The following is a 20,713-nucleotide window of genomic DNA, read 5'->3' as shown; positions in this document are numbered from 1 at the left end:
CCAAGGCGAATAACGGGGATATACGGAATGTTGCACAGGATACTCGGAGTAGAAGGAGAACAGCCCGGGTATTATCGGGCTGGAACAATGTCCTTGATGTCTTCATTGGAAAAGTTGTCTTTACATCCAGTTGATATGTTGTTAAAGATAATTCACTACTAAGGTCTTTATCAATCTAATAGTGTATTTATAAGATTTTGAAAAAAATTTGATCTTTCTAGGTGTATCTTATCATGACAATACAAGCATTATACTTTCTCACATGCATGGCCTTGTAAGTCCTTCTTGATTGTATATATTCATTTCCAACAATCAATTTCATACCTTCAGGTATCGGAACAAGGTTCTAAATGTAGTGATCCTAATAGATTGGATTTCTTCACCCATTACAATGATCCATTGATGAGTGTTATGACTTCAATATGTCTTATCTGCAATAAAAGTTGCTAGCTATTAGATCACAAAACCTAACTATGATCAACATCAAATAGAAGAAGACAAAGAGGTTGCATGCATACCATTCAAGGAATGGGTTGTTCCTTCTATCTTCTCTCAAACTTAATATCCTTGAAGAATCGAGTTACCATTGGGGATCATAAAGCATGATCTCTCAATATATATCAAATGAGAATGTAGATTATGATTTGCAATGCATCACCCCAAATTGAGTGAGGTAAAGTTGTATGATTGGATCTTACAATATGCATCACAATGATTGGATCTTATGCATGTACTATACTTTTCCCATGTTGCTCTTCAAATATGGCCTTAAATAACTTAAGCACGTTGAAGGCACATAAATTTTTATGTAACAAGCAGAGGCAACGGTATTGAGAGGAATGATCAATGTACATGATAAAATACCATATGCCATTCCAACAGGGTGGTGAGAATGATATACCATGGTATTTATTAGTTGAGACACAACACTTGTTAGAATTTGACGACTATACACTTTTGGAGAGAATTAGTTATTTACTCCTGCGGAGTAGTTTTCTTTGGAAAAAAAAAAGTACGGAAACCACTTAGAAAAAAAGTTAGGAAACAATTTCATAAAATTGATAGTGATGGATAAATGTATTTAAGACTTACATTTAGTGATCAATAATAAATCCATGATAAGAATATAACCTATGTTGCCCCAATGGAAAAAAACTGACTGAGATTATGGATGGCAAATAAATCTGGAACAGTGGGTAGTCGTGACTAAAATTTGTACCAGCACATATCACGAGCGAGTACAAGCAAATATTAGAAACGAGTTATTTAAACTAGACGCAATATATACGGATGAACACATGTATAATGTATAATGGTACTTGTCTCCGGGTACCCTTTATTATCCTATAGAGCTTATATGATTTGATCTAGTGATGCACCCATGAATTTAGTAGACTTATGATTCATCTCTAATAATGAAGAGACAAATACATATAAAATAAGAGAAAAAAATAATATAATTTAATATTTTATCCTTAAAATATAATATGATGATATTTTTACCATATAAGTAAGCGATGCAAAAATGATCCTTAGAGTATCCTTTCCAAATTTAATGGTACACGATGGATCCGATATTGAAGCAATATTAATTTCATTGTCTTTTTTCCAACTAAAAAGTACATCACATAGACAATGTCGAAAAGTAATATCCTTAGAGTTTTTTTTTTTTCAAATTTTAAGTCATCTGCAAATGCCCATTAAAATCGGCAGAAAACCCACATGTAGATATTCATACAGGTACATGTAAAATTTCTAATGTACAAAACAAATAGTGAGTAGGTACTACACGTGTCCCTCTATACATTTTGCCATCCCTAGACAGAGATAAATTTTGGATGGAGTTGACTTGGTAATCCCTGCCTCATCGCCTATTCAGGAACACTGGAATAACCGGTCCCACTCACTTGAAATACAAATCTTCCTCTCTTATAAACGTTCTTCACTTCTTCTATTCACGGAGACTCCTAGTAGAGGAAGTAAAATTATTCCTTCACGTAAATTTCCACCCTTCGATTAACCTAATTTGTGGGTTCCACACGAGTTGAGTGGTTGAGATATGCGTGTGTGAAGAATTACTCCACGGCAGAATCTTTCTCTCAATTCTCAAGTCTCACCTTTCATTTTCTGACCCACCACACTCCCTTTCTATCTCTGCCACTTCCCCTATAAGCCAAGCCACTCAAACCGTGTCATCCCACACACTATAGACAAAGCTCAAATAACAACACCTTCTAGTGCTTACACCTTTTTCTCTTTCTCCCTTTTCCTTTTTTCTTTTTCCACAACTACATTTAGCTAGGGAATCCCACCCCCACTTTTATTAAACCTAACAACCATACTTAAAATATAATAATAACTATTATATATACCATACTTAAGACCATTTCATTCCATAAATCTTCCTTCTTCTCCAATTCTAACTAATAAGGTCCCCATTATCAATTACTAGTAATACTCTCTTGGCTTCATTTGATCTTTGCTACAAAAGCAAAACAACACCATTTTCTCTTTTCCCACTTAATTATCTTTCCTCTCATTTTCTTTTCTCAGAAAACTTTCCACGCGTTCAAGTCTTTATATCATAGATGTTGAACGCGTTCAATATAATCCAAATTCTAATCTTAATTACTTCTTCAACCATCATCAGTGCACGTTAACAGCGCACGCTGAATCACACTATATAACAATTTTTCTTTCCTTTTTTAGTTAAAAAAAGTTAAAGTGAGAGAAGCATTGCATTCTTTTGTTCTGGTTTTGTGTTAATAAGATATGAATGGTGTTCCGAAACATGAGCGGCGGTGGGCGTCAGACACTGTTCCCGGAAAAGTAACCGTTAGCACCGAAACTTCGCCGGGAGCAGAGTCCTACTCCACTGCGGAGGAGTTTGTGGAGGTGACACTCGATCTTCAAGATGATGACACTATTGTTCTTCGTGGCGTTGAGCCAGTCTCCGTCGTTGACATCGCCGACGACGCTGTTGCCGGGAGTAGCGGTTATAATACTCCGGCGTCGGTTCCGAGTACTCCGTCGATTCGTAGGACCTCGTCGCGTGGTTTCCGGCATTTCTCGCAGGAGCTGAAGGCGGAGGCGGTTGCCAAGGCCAAGCACTTCTCGCAGGAACTCAAGGCGGAGCTACGGCGGTTCTCGTGGAGCCATGGCAACACATCACGTGCTCATTCAACTTCTTCCACCGGAGGTGGTGGTGGTGGCGCCGGTGCCGGATTTGAGACGGCGTTGGCGGCGAGAGCTCTGAGGAAGCAACGTGCTCAGCTAGATCGAACTCGAGCCGGTGCTGTTAAAGCGCTACGTGGTCTCAGATTCATTAGTAAGAAATCCAACGGCGTTGATGCGTGGAACGAAGTACGGAGCAACTTCGATAAGCTTTCTAAAGACGGTTATCTCTATCGCGCTGATTTCGCTCAATGCATAGGTCCAATTCCTTTTTCAAATCTCGATTTATTTTCTTCACTCTCTTGCATTGTTCGTTTAATCATTTTATTTCGTTATCCTAACGGGTTTTCCCTCCAATTATGCCTGAAAACCGTTTCTTATGGTCGATTTAAGAGTTTTATATGCTTACTGCGCAGGGATGAGAGATTCTGCAGAATTCGCTCTGGAATTATTCGATTCTCTGAGTCGTAAACGAAGAATGAGAATTGACAAGATTAGTAGGGATGAACTTTTCGAATTCTGGTCCCAAATCACCGATCAAAGTTTTGATTCACGTCTACAGATCTTCTTCGACATGTAATCATTGAGTGATTAATTGTTATTGTTGAAGTTTAATTTAATTAATCAGTTTTAAATAGTAATCTTCCACGGTTTTCTTTCCTTTTAATTAAAGAATAAACAGGTATTGTTAAATGCCACCCAATACTTGCATTAAATTTTAAATATACCCTGTCAGCTTTTTTTGATTGGAACTCAATTATCATCAGTACGTGACTTAAATATTTTTAAAATCAATCTTAATCATGTTGACAGGGTGGACAAGAATGAAGATGGGAGAATAATTGAAGAAGAAGTGAAAGAGGTATTCATGATTTTTATTTTATTATTTATGCTCCAAACTGAAACATTATCCCATGATTGTATTCAACTGAATTTGTATAATGCTTAATAGTAAGCTTTTCTGGTTGTCATGAATGCAAGAGGTAGCTTCTAGAGACTCCACTTTAGTTTTAATTGTTCAACAGGTGGCAGGACTAGTTGACTTGAACTTAATCTAATGATAATTAAATTAACTAGTTCCAATATTCAAGGTTCCCTCTCACGACTTTTCATATTGTAAAGTATAATTATATTAGTTGGTAGTAGTATATATTCAAGAGTCAGTGAACGATGTAATACTTTTTCGGCTACGGCTGGGTCATACAGATGGTGCTCTCATTTTCCTAATTTTACCAAATCTTGTGGAATATAAAATGGAGCCCCTTTCAGTGGAGTTGGTGGGGGCGTATTCGTCATTTTATGTTGAACTTTTTCTTTTGTCGTAATGTAGTTTTCTTCTTAAACACGTTATATATTTCATTTTCTTTTTACACACTTTCTTTTTTGCATTAACCTATTATTTCTTGTTAAATCTCATGTGATTCCAGATTATCATGCTAAGCGCTTCAGCAAATAAATTATCCAGGCTGAAGGAGCAGGCCGAAGAGTATGCTGCTCTGATCATGGAAGAGTTAGACCCGGAAAGACTTGGTTACATTGAGGTGGGAAATATATTCAATTATATTCTGACTTTTGTTTTGGACACACTTAATTCCACATTTTACTACTGTCATGATAAATAGCCTTAGCATATGAAAGGTTTTGGTACTTGGTAGAAATTATTGTTTTATACACCATAGGACAACCACAAAAGAAATAAGGAAGTATTTTCCCCCAATTTTCCATTGGTGAAATTCTTAAGCCGTAATACTTTGGTTTCGGGAAGTCATTGTTGAACTAGGAGCACAGTAGCACACTGTTTTTTTTAGTCCAGAGTTGGGCCAAATTGTATGATTTACCAAATCCCACACGACATTTCCAACGTTGTTCAACCGTGCAGAGAAAGAAGAAAGACAAACTAAGCATGATAAATTATTAAAAACTGCGTGAACATATAAAAATGATTTGTTGTGATAGCAACATCATTCATTATTAAATACCTTCTCAAATATAAAATCTTATTTCTTAATCCTTTTGTTTTGTCAATAAATGTAACATAAATATTACCTAGAGAACCTGTCTCATTATGTACTCCTACCTAATATGATTACGATGCTATCTGAAATCATTCAGTTTGTTGGTATCAGTCGTACGGGTTAATACTCCTATATTATATATTTTTTAATGTTCTAACTTCTTTTATGTTATTTCAAACAATTTAATGTTTTAGTAATTTATACATTATTTTTATCTATTATCGACTTTTTCACTCTTTATCTTTCCAATTCCTTTTAATTTATTTTCCAATATGGATTAAACAAGATTATTTTAGTCAAAATTTTAGTCAATTATATTAAACATTATATATTATTTAATGATTTCTCAAAGTATATGTATAACGTTAAACAAGATATGAGACTATAAGAGTATGAGTTATTATTGACTATAGTGACCTTGTTATTCTTTTATCAATACAATTACATTTTCTCAATTATATCCCTTCCATTTCAATACCTTTTGACATTTAAGGTTATGTGCAGATTTTAAGAAGTAATTAAATAATGTGATAAATGAATATAATTTGACTAAAATGTCCTTATTAAATTTTCATGTATTTTTACAATTAATTTTGCACCATAAGTTTGACCCGATTTCAAAGAAAACTAAATGAAGAGAAAGTAGAGAGTAATATTATTTTTCTTGTACTACCAAGAATATCTTCACATATTTTGGTAATGAAGTAATTTATTTTGGGATTTATGGTTGTCTTTCCCGAAAAATGTTACTCATGTAATTGAATCATTGATCTTGGAGATCTGGTTGGACCTTACACTACTAGACCAACATCTTGTTGGTAGAGAGTAGTATATTGAAATATTGAAATGAGGAGAAAGTTTAGAGAGTAGTTTTATCCTTATTCCATCTTTGTATTGAAAGATATTAGTATATTGAAAAATTGGAAGAAATATTAATAATGGTTATTAAACTAGATGGGAAAATGCTTAAATTAATAAAGGCAGATATGAAAATATACATATAACTTATTTTTATTTTATAAAATATCAAAGATACAGAATAGTACTGGTTTGTGTTTTTTTGGTGTCTCCAATCTTATAAGGTAAAAGTAAATGTGGTCATTACGGTAACAGAAGGGCATGGAAGCATTGAATTTGCAGTTACTTCATGCTGGTCTCAGCTGGAGAATAGTTCATCAATTAATTTCTCTTTTTGCCACTCCTTTCTTAATTATGAAGTTAATTTGGTTCGCGTGGGTTATGTGGCGTAGCATAATTGATAGGGTACATGATTTGGTATCCACGTGTTCTTCTTTGCCATTTACGCGTACACTTTTTACTCTAAATTAAACATACGCACTGCACGCGTGCTGCATTGTATTGCTCCTGTAATGCTAATAATGCATGTAGTTGACATGTTGAAATATCTCTTACATGACATGATTCAAACTCTGACCATATTTTGGCATTTTCGGTGGTCATAATGTCACACAGCTATGGCAATTGGAGACACTTTTATTACAGAAGGACACGTACCTCAACTACAGCCAAGCTCTAAGCTACACAAGCCAAGCTTTGAGCCAGAACCTACAAGGACTAAGGATGAAAAGCCCAATACGTAGGATGAGCTTCAGATTGCTCTACTATTTGCAAGAGAATTGGAAGAGACTTTGGGTTTTAACATTGTGGGCTGGCATAATGATTGGGTTGTTCGCGTGGAAGTTCTTTCAGTATAGGAACAAAGATGTTTTCCAGATAATGGGTTACTGTCTTCCCACAGCTAAAGGTGCAGCTGAGACTCTTAAATTCAACATGGCACTTATACTCTTCCCCGTGTGTAGAAACACTATAACTAAGCTCAGGTCTACTAAGCTGTCTTCCATTGTACCCTTTGATGACAACATTAACTTCCATAAGGTACGCACCAACAACACTAAGAAACCTCTTTAATTTATAAACATTGATAGTGAACGCCATCAATAATTATAATTCCACATTGATTTTTGGTCGTGTGCCGTGACATAATATTTGTTCATATACACTGTGTGAATTTAACACATGCAGTGGTCGTTAGCAAAAGTTAATGAGTACACTCAGCAAATTAGGTGAAAAATGCAAACTATATCTAAAATTAAATATGTGATCTAAACTCTAAAGTTAGAATTTGTCAAAACAATCATATTCTTCAATGTTTGGCGGTATTAATCTTCAATTCCACCATCAAAACATAAAGTTGTAAAATTGTAGCATTGAAAAATAACTTGCTTATAATGGCTAGATTTTTTATATTGTTGATCACTCATAATCAAATAAATTAAATCTTTGTAACATTTATTTTGTATTAGCTTTATATATTTGCTAGTGAAATGATGATAAAAAAATGAAGATAATAGACAAAAGTTTTAAGAAATTTCAAGTGCACAAGGAAAACATTCTTCTCTCGACCACAAAAATATATAGAAAAAGATGGCATAAACATAAACAATAAATTTATGTGTACTTTAAAGTTGTAAATTGTAGCATTGAAAAATGACTTGCTTATAATGGGTAGATTTGTTATATAGTTGATTACTGATAATGACATAAATTAAATGTATGTAACATTTATTTTGTATTAGCTTTATATATTTGCCAGTGAAATGATGATAAAAAATGAAGATAATAGACAACTTTTAAGAAACTTGAAGTGCATAAGGAAAACATTCTTCTCCCAGCCACCATAATATATAGAAAAAGATGCCATAAACAATAAATTTATGTGTACTTAAAGTAAATTATTTGATTTTCGGTCTTACTATTGATACCTACAGACAATTGCTGCGGCCATCGTGATTGGTATTATACTTCATGTCGGAGATCACCTTGCTTGTGATTTTCCAAGACTTGTGCATTCGTCTGAACTAGTTTATCAGAAGTATTTGAAGGGTGTATTTGGTCATCACAGACCCAGTTATATAGACCTAGTTAAAGGGGTCGAGGGTGTGACTGGAATTCTGATGATAATTTTGATGGCAATAGCATTTACACTTGCAACCAAATGGTTCAGGAGAAATATCATTAAGCTACCTAAACCATTTAGTCGGCTCACTGGTTTTAATGCCTTCTGGTATTCACACCATCTGTTTATCATTGTCTATGTCCTGCTCGTTGTCCACGGTGTAAAGCTTTACCTGGTGCACAAATGGTACCTTAAAACGGTATATAATTTTGAAAATCAGATTTAAGTTATTTAAGATATTTATCAAATGCAATGTTTATTCGTGATTAGCTAATTGAAGCATGGTTTTCTGTTTTCAGACATGGATGTATCTTGCGGTTCCAGTTTTGCTTTATATAGCAGAAAGAACGCTCAGATTCTTTCGTTCTGGTTTCTATACAGTCCATCTTATTAAGGTGAGCAGCGAAAGTGAAACTATCGGCACTAGGCCTGACAATGGTTTTCAACCTCATAATATGGCTTTATTACTACTGTTGTGTTTTGCATACAATTTGCCTGGGCTCTTTGTGTGCAACCAAGGAGAAGGGTCTCAAAAAGTGAAAACTGAGAGGACCAAGGACCTCATGTCACAGTCTATTACTTATTCTTATAATTAACCAATCTTGTGTAAAATGAACTTACATTACATTTTATTTTTCTCCTTATTGTGTAAAACATTTAGGTTGCCATATATTCTGGAAATGTTCTCACATTGCAAATGTCTAAGCCTCCTCAATTTCGTTACAAGAGTGGACAATACATGTTTGTGCAATGTCCTGCTGTTTCTCCGTTTGAATGGTGAGTCACATTTTAGTCTTTTTAATATATTATCTTGCAATAGCTACAGTAATTTTATTGTAGCTGGTTGAAGTGTGACAATTTACATTATGTTTGGTATGACGTTTGGGCATTTATTGTGGATCTAAAGTAAAAAAGACTAGTGTTTTAAAATTTTAAAGGGAAAGGAGGCAAAGCAATATAAACCTGAGGCAACACCATCAGTACTTTAGTTCCTCGGGGATATAGAAGAGAATTGAGAGGGGGAAAGTGAAGTGATATAGCATTTTGAGTAGTTAGAAGTTTTGATTTTGTTTCACAGTGAAACTTATGGCATCTTTGCTCATTAGTATTGGTATATAAAATAACATGGAATGATATATGTATGGTAGGCATCCGTTTTCTATCACCTCAGCCCCAGATGATGATTACCTGAGTGTTCATATTCGGCAACTGGGTGATTGGACACGAGAGCTTAAAAGGGTATTCTCTGAGGCATGTGAGCTTCCTGTAGCTGGGAGGAGTGGGCTTCTCAGGGCTGATGAAACGACTAAGAAAAGGTACATACTGCACTTGCCATATTGTTGTGTCTTTCAATTTTGATCCTCTGGTAATCTGGAGAGAAAAAAATAATACTCATTTTATCATATACCTTCCTCACTTCTTGTTATTAACAATTGATTCAGCTTGCCCAAGTTGAAGATAGATGGTCCTTATGGTGCACCTGCACAGGATTATAGGAAATATGATGTTTTGTTACTTGTTGGTCTGGGAATTGGAGCAACACCTTTCATTAGCATTTTAAAAGATCTTCTCAACAACATTATCAAAATGGAGGAGCAGGCGGTGAGTACTTGCATCACACAGTATTGAACATACAGATAATGAAATCTTAGATATTCATATTAAATAAAAAATAACTATCATGTGTTGCATTGGACTTGTTATTAGTATCATTATTTGCATATCTGTATTTAAACTTAGTATGGTTAAAAAAGAACAATCATAGTTACTTCTATATCCAGGACTCAACCTCGGATCTAAGTAGAGGTTCAGACCTCAGTGTTGGGAGCACAGATTCACCTTCTCTTAATAAGATTGCGCCAAGACGGAAGAAAACACTGAAGACAACGAACGCTTATTTCTATTGGGTTACAAGAGAGCAAGGTTCTTTTGATTGGTTTAAAGGAGTCATGAATGAAGTAGCTGAGCTTGACCAAAGGGTATTAATTATTGCAGAAGATTTATTTATCTTATCCTGAAGAATTATTAGTATTCCTTCCCCTGCTGTCATGGCTAATGTTGAACGTCAAATTGTGGACTTCAGGGTGTTATTGAAATGCACAACTACTTGACTAGTGTATATGAAGAAGGCGATGCTAGATCTGCCCTCATCACCATGGTGCAAGCTCTCAACCATGCCAAAAATGGACTTGATATTGTTTCCGGGACTCGGGTAAGCCCTTAATTTTTATTTTTTATTCTCGTAATGTTACACTACATTTGTTGCCATTTTTATTTCTGACTTCTGAGTCTAGAGTGAGCAAATTTTAAAACCCAGATATGTCTCTTTGAATTTCTACAATCAGGTGCGAACTCATTTTGCTAGGCCTAACTGGAAGAAGGTTTTTTCCAAAATGTGTTCCAAGCATTGTAATGGGAGAATAGGTCGGTCAATCTCCATCAAGCGTATGTTGATACTTGTTAGACTTTGTTTTTTTCTTCTGTTGTATTGATATTTTGGTTATCTCAATCCATATAGGGGTATTTTACTGTGGTGCACCAGTTTTGGCTAAAGAACTTAGCAAACTCTGCTTCGAGTTCAATGAAAAAGGTCCCACAAAATTTGAGTTCCACAAGGAGCATTTCTAAGGATTTGGACGAAGCTCTCCCATCTGTACCGAGAGTTAACAAAATCACATGATAACTTAAATTGACCCGTCATTTTAGCAACATTGGCGTGGCTAGATTATATGATAATGTTCAATAAACTTACCTTTTGGTATAGAACGTGAATTTTGTGCATACGGGCCAGCGATAATGCTTGGCATTTTCATCATACATGTGGCTGCAGATCAAACGAGATATGTGCAGCTGATGTACCTGCTTCAGGGCACCACCCAGAGTGCGTTACAGCTACACGTTGGAGACATTGACCTTATTGATATTCTGGAGCCACTTAGATTATTCATTATTGGCAAATTGGATATGGACAATTTTGAAGGAAGAAAAGGAGATAAGGTAGTTGACTTAGGAATGGGATTGGGTGCCTTGTTAAGAGTAACCTCCTCATTTCGTTCAAGTGGATTCCAAGAATTCCTCTACGAAATTGAGGGTGACTGGGATATATATATATCTGTAAATGAAACTGGTATAGTGTTTTCTTTTTCTTTCTTGTTGCTCACTAGTTTTATCGTCTTTTTTTTAATTATCATAAATATCATGGAAAGGTCGTGGTGAACAGTGAACACGAATTAAACACGAGCAATAATAATTATTAATGTGCTCGTCTTGTCAATTTTTACATCAATATAGAAATAACTATTGTTTTCAATATCATCCCCACATGATTAACGAGTTGAGCTGCTAACTTGGCAGTCTGTAACATGGTGGTCAGTGTGACCATGTGTTTGAACATATAGAGCAAACATAAGAGTGAAATTGAAGAATAGGAAGCTAACCTCTTGTAAATCTTACTTTTGAGTGAATTGGAGAAGATAAAAAGAAAGTCTACATTGGATAGCTTGTAGTCTTGTACACTTCAGAAATCTTCAACTCTATAAATAGAGTTCTCATTTGAAAAAATTGTATCAATTAAATAAAATTTTCAGTTTTTTTTCTTATTTTTTGTTGATGCAATTTTGAACCAATTTTTCCTCATTTCTTTTCTTAGGATCACATCAGTCTTGACAATTATATGACATATTAATATTATTAATATGTGATGAGACTGTCTAAGCCAAACCTTACCAATAGATCAAAACTTATTAAGTGTATATAGTTTAAACTTAGTGTTAGAAAACCAGTTTATCTACAATTGAGTCTGACATTAAAATCTTGTTTAAGTAAGAAAAAAATTAAGTTCTCCATTTTTTAAAGTTTAGTTTAGGTCTTCCCACTAAAAAAAGTTTTGTTTATGTTTTCAAGTACTATGCTTCCCCTGATATCCTAACAGCTCGTATTTAGCTTGACTGATTAATATGACATCTTCAACAGTTTATGCTATTATATTTATGATTGGTTAAAAATATATTAAGTCGATAGCTATTTTATTTTTTATCAAAAAGATATTTATGTGCCCAGAGTATGACATATACACTAGACCAACATTATATTGATTACTATTTTCTATTTCAGCAGGAAAATATCTCGAATGTGTCTATAATCAAACTTAGCACAGTTTTATAATATAATAAACTTATTGGAAATATGGAAATGGAAAGAAGAAAATGAAGTTGGATGTATTTAGCACATTTTCCGTTGATTAATTTCGAGTTGGATAAATCATAATCCTACCCAGATTGAAGCGGTAGGAGAAATGTGGGCTAACATTTGGGCTCTCTAATCAGACTAAAATATGGGGCCTGAAAATGCAACATGAAGATTCACGCAAAAGCAAATTAGTTAGTTTGGACAAATGAGATCACGTGTTCAAGTAACTAAATATATAATGATTTAAATTTCTTTTATAGTTTATCCATTTTCGTTTTAGTCCCAAATAAAATTAAATATATAATGATTTAAATATTTTCGTTTTATTATCACTTTGGAGCAAATTATCAAATGTTTTGATGTTAGTTTCTTATAAAAAATGACCAATTTTGACCATAAATTAAGCCAAGTAGAGGTCGTAGGTAGATTTAATATATTTGATTGCTGAAAGTTTAACGACTTTTGTTGTTAGTCCCTTAATTATTTTTTAGATTTTTCTATTTACATGTCCAAAATGTTGGTTTTAATCACTACCACTATTCATTAACACCATATTTTGGTGCATCGACAATTAGTATGACATTAGTTCTTGAACCTAAACCTTAAGTACATAAGGTATTATTTCTATGGGTCTTTCCTTCTTATAAACTCTTTCATTGCTCCCTGCATATCCAATGTGGAACTTCACACTTGAATAAACCCAACAATCTCCAACCACCGGGGAGTTCCATTGTTACATGGGTATGAGAAGAGTGAAAAGTCACATGTGAGACACCACGTCTTGAACCAAAACCTTAAGGCATTAGTTTCATGGGCATTTCCTTCTTATAAACTCTTTCACTCCCCTGCATATCCAATGTGAGACTTCACACTTGAATAAACTCAACAATTATATTCGGAACCAAATCAAGTTTTTAAGGAGCCAAAACATTCTTAAACATGTTTGATATGGTGAATAATAGATGATAAGTGAATATATTCATCAATTACCTGAAAACCTAATTGCTGTAACAACCCGATTCTTTCATGAATTAAATATTTTTATAGAATTTCTTACTTAACAACTATTTATGACTATGAATTTCTTCCTTCATAGATTTTATTTATTGTGGATATATTTAATAATTATGAGTTTCTAATTAAAACAATGACCCGAATGACATAACAATATATTTTTAAGACTTCAACAATTCAAGTTCATTCTCTATAATTATGTGAATAAATAAATTATTTCCAAGAATCAATTGTCCTCATTTATGACTAAGTATAAATATTTACTTATCAATACTTTTGTCATTCTAAGGCAACATAATAAAAGCACGTGTGATAATATCCATCAAAATGTCATGACTAAAAATCATATATAACATGTTTTACCTGAAACAACTACATAATAACTATGATCCAAAGGAATTTATAGGAATGCAATTTCTGGTTAGTTTTAGTTGCATACATACAAATAACTTATAGTATCTCTAAGTAAATTAAAACTTGTGTTCCTATAGTATCAGAAGTTAATTTCATCCTTACAATAGGGTACCCACAATACACAAAAACATGACACAAAACATAACATAACATCTAAGGTAACCCATTTACCAGTCTTCCAAAATATAAGTATGAAATTATCCAACATATCATTCCAATCACACACCAACACTATATTACTATGCTACTAACAGGAACCTGATCCTCTACCATTTCTTGGGGAGAAGGGTTGCTTGTTATCTGTATGATCATAAGAGATATACCAGTACACAATATACAAAAACAAAGAAAACAAAGAGAGAGTAAGTTATCCTTTTAAGGCAAAATATGTGGAATTATATGGAAATTAAGTATCATAACATAATATAAATAATATATCATAACATGGACAATCATAACTCAACATAAGCGATTATAACACAGTATAAGCGACATGACACAACATAAACGATTATAGTACAATACCAACAATCATATTATAAAATAAACACATCACATTTCTCAAACATAAAACTCAATCTCATGAGTATGGTGCATAAACTATGCAATGTATCACCAACTAGTCCAATATCAAATGCAATGCATATGGATCCATATTCAACTTTTCACTTTTAAACTCAACTCCCATTATTTTTCAACTCAACTCCTTTTGGAAATCAATCGGGAGTACAAGACATCTTGTATGCTCTCTCACCGATCCAGATAACTCAAAGGGGTGTCAGAAATCACTTGGTTAAGCAAGGCTATCCTGATCTACAGGGGATCAACCTGGACCATCACTGGACTACCCTACCCAAGCAACCCTCAAGGTTTTCATGATGAATCATCATCGTTAACCACCCCTATTCATTTCCCAATATATTACTATCTTGAATATTTCCATTCTGCCACAAACCTTCCTCCTCCAATGTTATGATGAATCTATGTATGTCAAACACATTTTATATGTACTGAAACTACATTTTCATTCTATTTTTATGTACATACATATAAGTGTATGTAACATCAACAACAATCATTTCATTTCAATTGCATCAACTGCAAATTCATCACAACATTCACACTATTTACAAACATATACTTATGATATCACAACATTCGCGCAGAATCCATCACACCATTAATCAATATGAGTTTACTAACTATATTGTTCTCAGTATTGATTATTATACACACACAAAAAAACAAAGGTAATACAAGCTTGCATCCGACTTTGAGGTCATCGGACCATGCTATGAGACAAAGACCAAGACCACAAGGGCCAAGAATAAAGTCTCTCTCACCTTGAGTATTATGGTTAGATGCTTGAGCTCCGTAAGCTTACTTGTGTTCCTCCAACACTAGAACCATGACATTAACATCATAATAGCATACTAGCATACCAGTACTAATTAACAGAAGTACTCAAACACCAAAAACCTCATAAAAACTTGTCAGTAGCTACACCCAAACAATGAGTTATCTTGATAACCCNTTGCACATAACTAATGTAACATTGTAATTTAATCCGCATGAATATGTAAAATTATATATATATATATATATACCAATTTAACATAAAATTAGTGTATTATTAGAAACTAAACAGAATGGGGAAAAATTAACCCTAATCAACATAAAGTTACTATAATCATGTGAAATAGTATCTATAAATGATAGATTAAAATACAATAGTCATCATATATTCTATTGTTGATGCTAATGTAAACATGCATCCTAAAACTGGAGAAGAAAACAAAAATACCAACAAAAGGGAACTCACCTTTTTGCTACACCTTCACTCAATAGAAGGTAGAGATAAATAGAGAAAGAAAGAGAGAGAGAAAGAGAGTGAGAGAAAGGGAAAGAAAAACAAAGAGGAAGAAGAGAATGCTCACCACTTCCTTCTTCTCCTTCACCAAAAGAAGTTACGTTCTGTTTCTTCCCCAAGGAACGGGACAATGACTTTTATTTTTATTTTTCTTAACTATTTTTAAATCAATTGAAATGTGCATATAGAATTATCATATACGAATATTAATAACATATTATTATATTCTATTTTAATCAATTACTAAATACATTTCTCATTGTTATTATTCCAAAAATTTATATTAGGTATAAGGCAATTTGGATTGATAAACCTATAACAAATCTTATAATTTAGAAGAATCAATCTAACTATGCTACTAATCCTAAATATATTATATCATACTCATATTCAAAATCTCATGTTCTAAAAATATATGAATACATTTAAAAAAGAAAACATTACACTTTAGTACAATGTTTTAAATACACACATATTCTCAATTATATACTAAAAATCAATTTAATACACTAAGCAAATTCATAATTCACATTAGGAAAAAATATAGGTGTTATAATTGCTATCCTAGATAAATTAAATATAGCATTTAGTTGGATAAAATTTATATACAGTCAATGCATCATTCATTTGCACTACTTTGAACTAAAAATCAATAATAATTAAAAATGAATGGTAGATGATGTAGTGACAGTGTAAGAAAAATTTACATTGTCGGTGTATATATCTTTTTCCCAAAACATATACCAAGCTTGCACATAATTTATTGAGATTAGTCCAACATGGGGCGAGCATGGGCCGAATTGGGACAGGTTAAGGCTTGTCCTTACCCGACCCTAAATATTGGCCAGGTTATTTTTTGAACATGAACTTGGCCCTAGACTCGAAGCTAATCCGATCCTAAATATCGAACGAGTCAGCCTTTAAATTGACTCAACCATGGACCCGATCTTAGACCTAATTAAATATAATGCACACTCATTTTAGATGAAATCTTCTAAATATTATTTATTGTTATGAACATATAATTTGACATATAAATGATAATGTATATCTATATTATTAATCATGTATATATGATGAAAAATTAGATAATCAATTATACTTTTGACCAAAAAGTATCATTACTATATAGACATTTGAGTAAAATACTTACAAATATGATAAGTGAGTGACTATGAGACAGAACGAGTCATACTTAGTCCTTACCTGACCATAAATATTGATTGGATCTATTTTTGAACCCGGACCAGCCCTAAACCCAATCAGACCCAATCCTATTTAGGCACGATCATCGATTGGGCCGTGTATGGTGAGCAGTAGGGCATAGTCCTGCTCACCCCTAGTCATACACATGATATCTTTACAATAAAGTGCCTCTGGAAATTTTTTACTACACAAGTATATTTACAAGGTGTGGATGGTTACATGTGCACATGAAATATTTTAACGATGCAGATTTTATTTATTTTTGAATAAAATGATATTACAAAGTTACTAAATCCAATTTCCCTCATATTCTAGTTCCGGTGCAGGATCTCAACCCATTTTTCCTCCATTGGTTTCTAGATTCCTCAATGCTCAATAGTGATAAGCTGTAGAGAAGCTCTTAAATGCTAAGAACCATTGATAATAACATCACCACCGCATATACTATACCAATTACTGCACAAGGATGGGGTAGTTTTGTGCTCAAAAGTGGTATTACACAGAAAAAGATCTGATTCTTCTTTCACTTTAACCAAACTTAAACTAGAGCTTTACAATACATTCAATACAAGGAGAAAAAAAAGTGTTACAGACCTAAATGCCCCATTAGCTTCATTGATCTTAAAGTTTTACACCTATTTTCAGACACCTTGCTACTTCTCTACTTTTTATTTCTATTTTCTTGGTTCGGAATGGAAATCTAATAATCTAATGATATGCTCCTACTGAGTCTTTCTAAGTACTAACATTTTCCTTTTTTACATAATGCATAAGCTACACATTACAAAATGTAACTCATTTCTTGCTTTTGGCTTCATTGGTAGACTTTCTTGATAACTCTGTGGATATTTCATGCAGTGGATCGCTCACACCTTGTGCCAACTGAGAAGACTCACATTCTGTCTCATCACAAGAACAAAAGAATGTTATGGGAAATGAAAAGGAAAAGAATTTGTCATTCCATTATAATCTTTGCCAACCTTATTTCATTATATTCTGTTACATTGTTTTTCTACAACATCCATTCAAACATGATAACTTTATCCGTGGCATTTATTAAAAAACTAGAGCTGGGTTAACAAATATGCCAAAAGTATTGTTTAGAAAAAAACAAAAAACAATTACTCATAAAAAACAAATTCCAAATATCCAAATAATGTGAAAACATTGTAGTTTTTTATTACAATGTGAAAAAGACAGTATACTTTTCTATTATTACAACGTGAATGTATCATTTTTACAAACAAGACTTAATCGATTAAAAGCCGATCACCAGTTTAAATATAATGTTAAATATTTTATTCATGATTTGTTGGAATAAGTATACACTGAAAGGAAACAAATTCTTTATCCATTTGTACATTCGGTTAGCCCAAAATGTATCATTTTCTCTCCATTGAACTTGTTAACATTAAAAAAGAGTAACATTCTTCAACAACCATGGGTTGATTAATAAGTAACAAAATGTGTGTGCTATTTTTTATAAAGCCCATAATCAACATTCATTATAATTATATTATTATTGACTTAAATATATAAAAATTGACAACTGATGGGATATAATTTTTTATAGTGACTCTGGATACATATTATGGGTAATAAATCTTTAACAGAATAGAATTTAATAAACAAAATGGGCATCCAGCAACAAAAAAAGTAAAAAAAATTCACCTCTGGAAGCATTGAATGACCTCTTACAATGCAAGATGGCACCTTGAATCCCATCCTGTTGCTGCAGCAGCGAATCATCACGTCTCCTCGAAGACACTACTCCCGCCGCCGTCACCGGAGCAGTTGCCGCCGTTGTCTCCGCCGCCGACCGGCTCTTCCCCAAATGCTTACACACAACTCTAAGCCCCGCACCCAGATCCAGATTCCTCTGTTTCTGACCCTTCACGTTCCCACTTCCCTCACAACAATCCTCTTCCTTCTCAACCTTCTCCGCCACCACCGCTCCTGCCGGAACAGTTTTCTGTGCCGCCGTAGCAGACGGCGGCACAGCCATGTTAAGCTGTCCAGAAAATCTAACCTTCTCCGCATACCTTTTCGAAACCTTAACATACAAAGGCTTCACCATTTTCAAATACTTGTGTAAACGCTTCTCATCAGAAGAAGCAACAGAAGAAGAAGAATGTGTCTGTGTTTGTGTTTGTGTTTGTAACTCTTCTTCTGTGGTATTGTTATGTTTCTTGTTCTGTACTCTGGAACTGTTATCTCTGGTAAACAAAGACATTATCGGAACTTCTTCAACCTTAAACTTCACAGTGAAAAGCTTCTTCTGTTGCTGTTGTAACTTGTTTTTTGTAACAGAATCTCGACACTGAGAAACAACGTTTAAATCTTTGTCTTTATTATTATTATGTGATGATGAGGGAACAATGTTTGATTTAGTTTTCTTCAGACCCGACATGAAAACCCGAAACTTAGTTGCAGATTTCAACAACGATGACGCAGCAGTGAAGTGAGGCTTGGAGTTAGGTTCGGATGAATTAAGCTCTAAATGCACTACAATATCATCCGAAGGTGAAAGCGAAAGGTTAGGGTCGTTTTGGTTTGAAGGTGAAAGTGTTAACTTAAGCTCTCTCTCGCATTCACACTCAGATTCAGACTCAGAATCTAACTCTTCATTATTTTCGTTATCGTCCTGAACGTCATCGTTTTGGGTGTTATTTGGGATTTGAGGAGAATGAGGAGGTTCATCGGGTACGGTGAACTCTAAGTCGAAGAAAGGGCCCTCGTCGTCGGTGTTGCTTTCATCATCGGTTTCAGTGACGGCGGTGAGAATGGCGGTGGTGGAGGGAGGTGGAAGATCAGCGGCGGTGCCGCCAGGTTTCCAGTATTTGAGAAAGCTGAAACCTTCCATGGTTGGGAGAGCCAGTATAGAGTATACACTATACTAGTGGGGTTGAGTTTTTTAGTTTTTTATTTTGGAGTGAAAAGAAAACAAAAAGAGAAAGGGTGAAGTGCAATTTATTTATGGTTATAAAGGGGAAAGGTGAAGAGAAAAAGGGGAGAGAGAGTGATGGATATAGATAGGGTTTGGTTGAATGGAGGATGCAGTAACCGTAGGTAAGTAAGTATGGGTGACTGACGAGTTAAAAGAATCAGAAAAAATGAAAAAGAGAAACGGAAAGATGAGAAGGATGGGACTCTTTACTGAGATTATTAATGATCTGAAGTGATTATTATATTAGTGGCAATTAGGATCCAACCCTGTTCACTTATCCAATTTGTTCTCATCATGGTCAAAATTTATTAGACTCTAATAATATTTAAGTTCACCTAAAGAAGAATCATGTCTTATGAACACTCATTTAAATTGAATACATACTAATGATATTTTTTTGGTCAAAAATATTGGTGATTGTCTAACTTTTTATTATATACATATAATTAACATTATAAATATATATCTTTTCATATGTCAAGTTACATATTCATAATAATATATAATATTAATAATATTTTATCTAAAATAAATGTACAATATATTTAATCGAGTCTATAGTGAGGTTCGAGTTTAAAGATTGGTCCGCTTGACATTTGGGGTTGATTTCAAGCTCAAAAAATAATCTAACAACATTTAGGGTTGGTATTTTGTTTTGGGTACAAATTTAGGGTTGAGTATGAGAGAAGCATTACCTAACTCATGCTCACCTATATATTATATAACAAATATCTATTGTCACAAACCATGTCTCAAATTTTATTTTACAATAATAATAATAATAAAGCAAAAAAATAATAATCAAAATTTAAATTTTTAATTGATATGAATGTTTTGATAGATGCTAGACATGATTTAGTATAACATATTTCTATTTGTTATTACCAATTTAAGATAAATTCATTTGA

General features: G+C 33.6%; 2 protein-coding genes across 2 annotated transcripts; one reads left to right on the top strand and one right to left on the bottom strand.

Moving 5' to 3' along the window:
- On the top strand, positions 2,192 to 11,473 carry LOC109349942 (respiratory burst oxidase homolog protein A). The gene is made up of 14 exons (XM_019591014.1): positions 2,192 to 3,433; positions 3,591 to 3,750; positions 3,988 to 4,036; positions 4,602 to 4,715; positions 6,663 to 7,085; positions 7,979 to 8,365; positions 8,466 to 8,561; positions 8,828 to 8,943; positions 9,315 to 9,482; positions 9,609 to 9,768; positions 9,948 to 10,145; positions 10,250 to 10,378; positions 10,512 to 10,590; positions 10,685 to 11,473. The coding sequence occupies exons 1-14, from the start codon at positions 2,773 to 2,775 to the stop codon at positions 10,792 to 10,794; spliced, it is 2,850 nt and encodes a 949-aa protein (XP_019446559.1). The 5' UTR covers positions 2,192 to 2,772; the 3' UTR covers positions 10,795 to 11,473.
- LOC109349941 (probable membrane-associated kinase regulator 2) lies at positions 17,354 to 20,003 on the bottom strand. Its single transcript, XM_019591013.1, has 2 exons — positions 18,530 to 20,003; positions 17,354 to 17,757 (listed from the first exon to the last, which is right to left on the bottom strand). The coding sequence occupies exons 1-2, from the start codon at positions 19,719 to 19,721 to the stop codon at positions 17,654 to 17,656; spliced, it is 1,296 nt and encodes a 431-aa protein (XP_019446558.1). The 5' UTR covers positions 19,722 to 20,003; the 3' UTR covers positions 17,354 to 17,653.

This window comes from Lupinus angustifolius, chromosome LG06 (assembly GCF_001865875.1).
Source record: "Lupinus angustifolius cultivar Tanjil chromosome LG06, LupAngTanjil_v1.0, whole genome shotgun sequence".
In the NCBI taxonomy this organism is placed as follows: domain Eukaryota; kingdom Viridiplantae; phylum Streptophyta; class Magnoliopsida; order Fabales; family Fabaceae; genus Lupinus; species Lupinus angustifolius.
The sequence above is the reverse complement of the archived record's forward strand: the minus strand, read 5'-3'. Positions and strand labels throughout refer to the sequence as shown.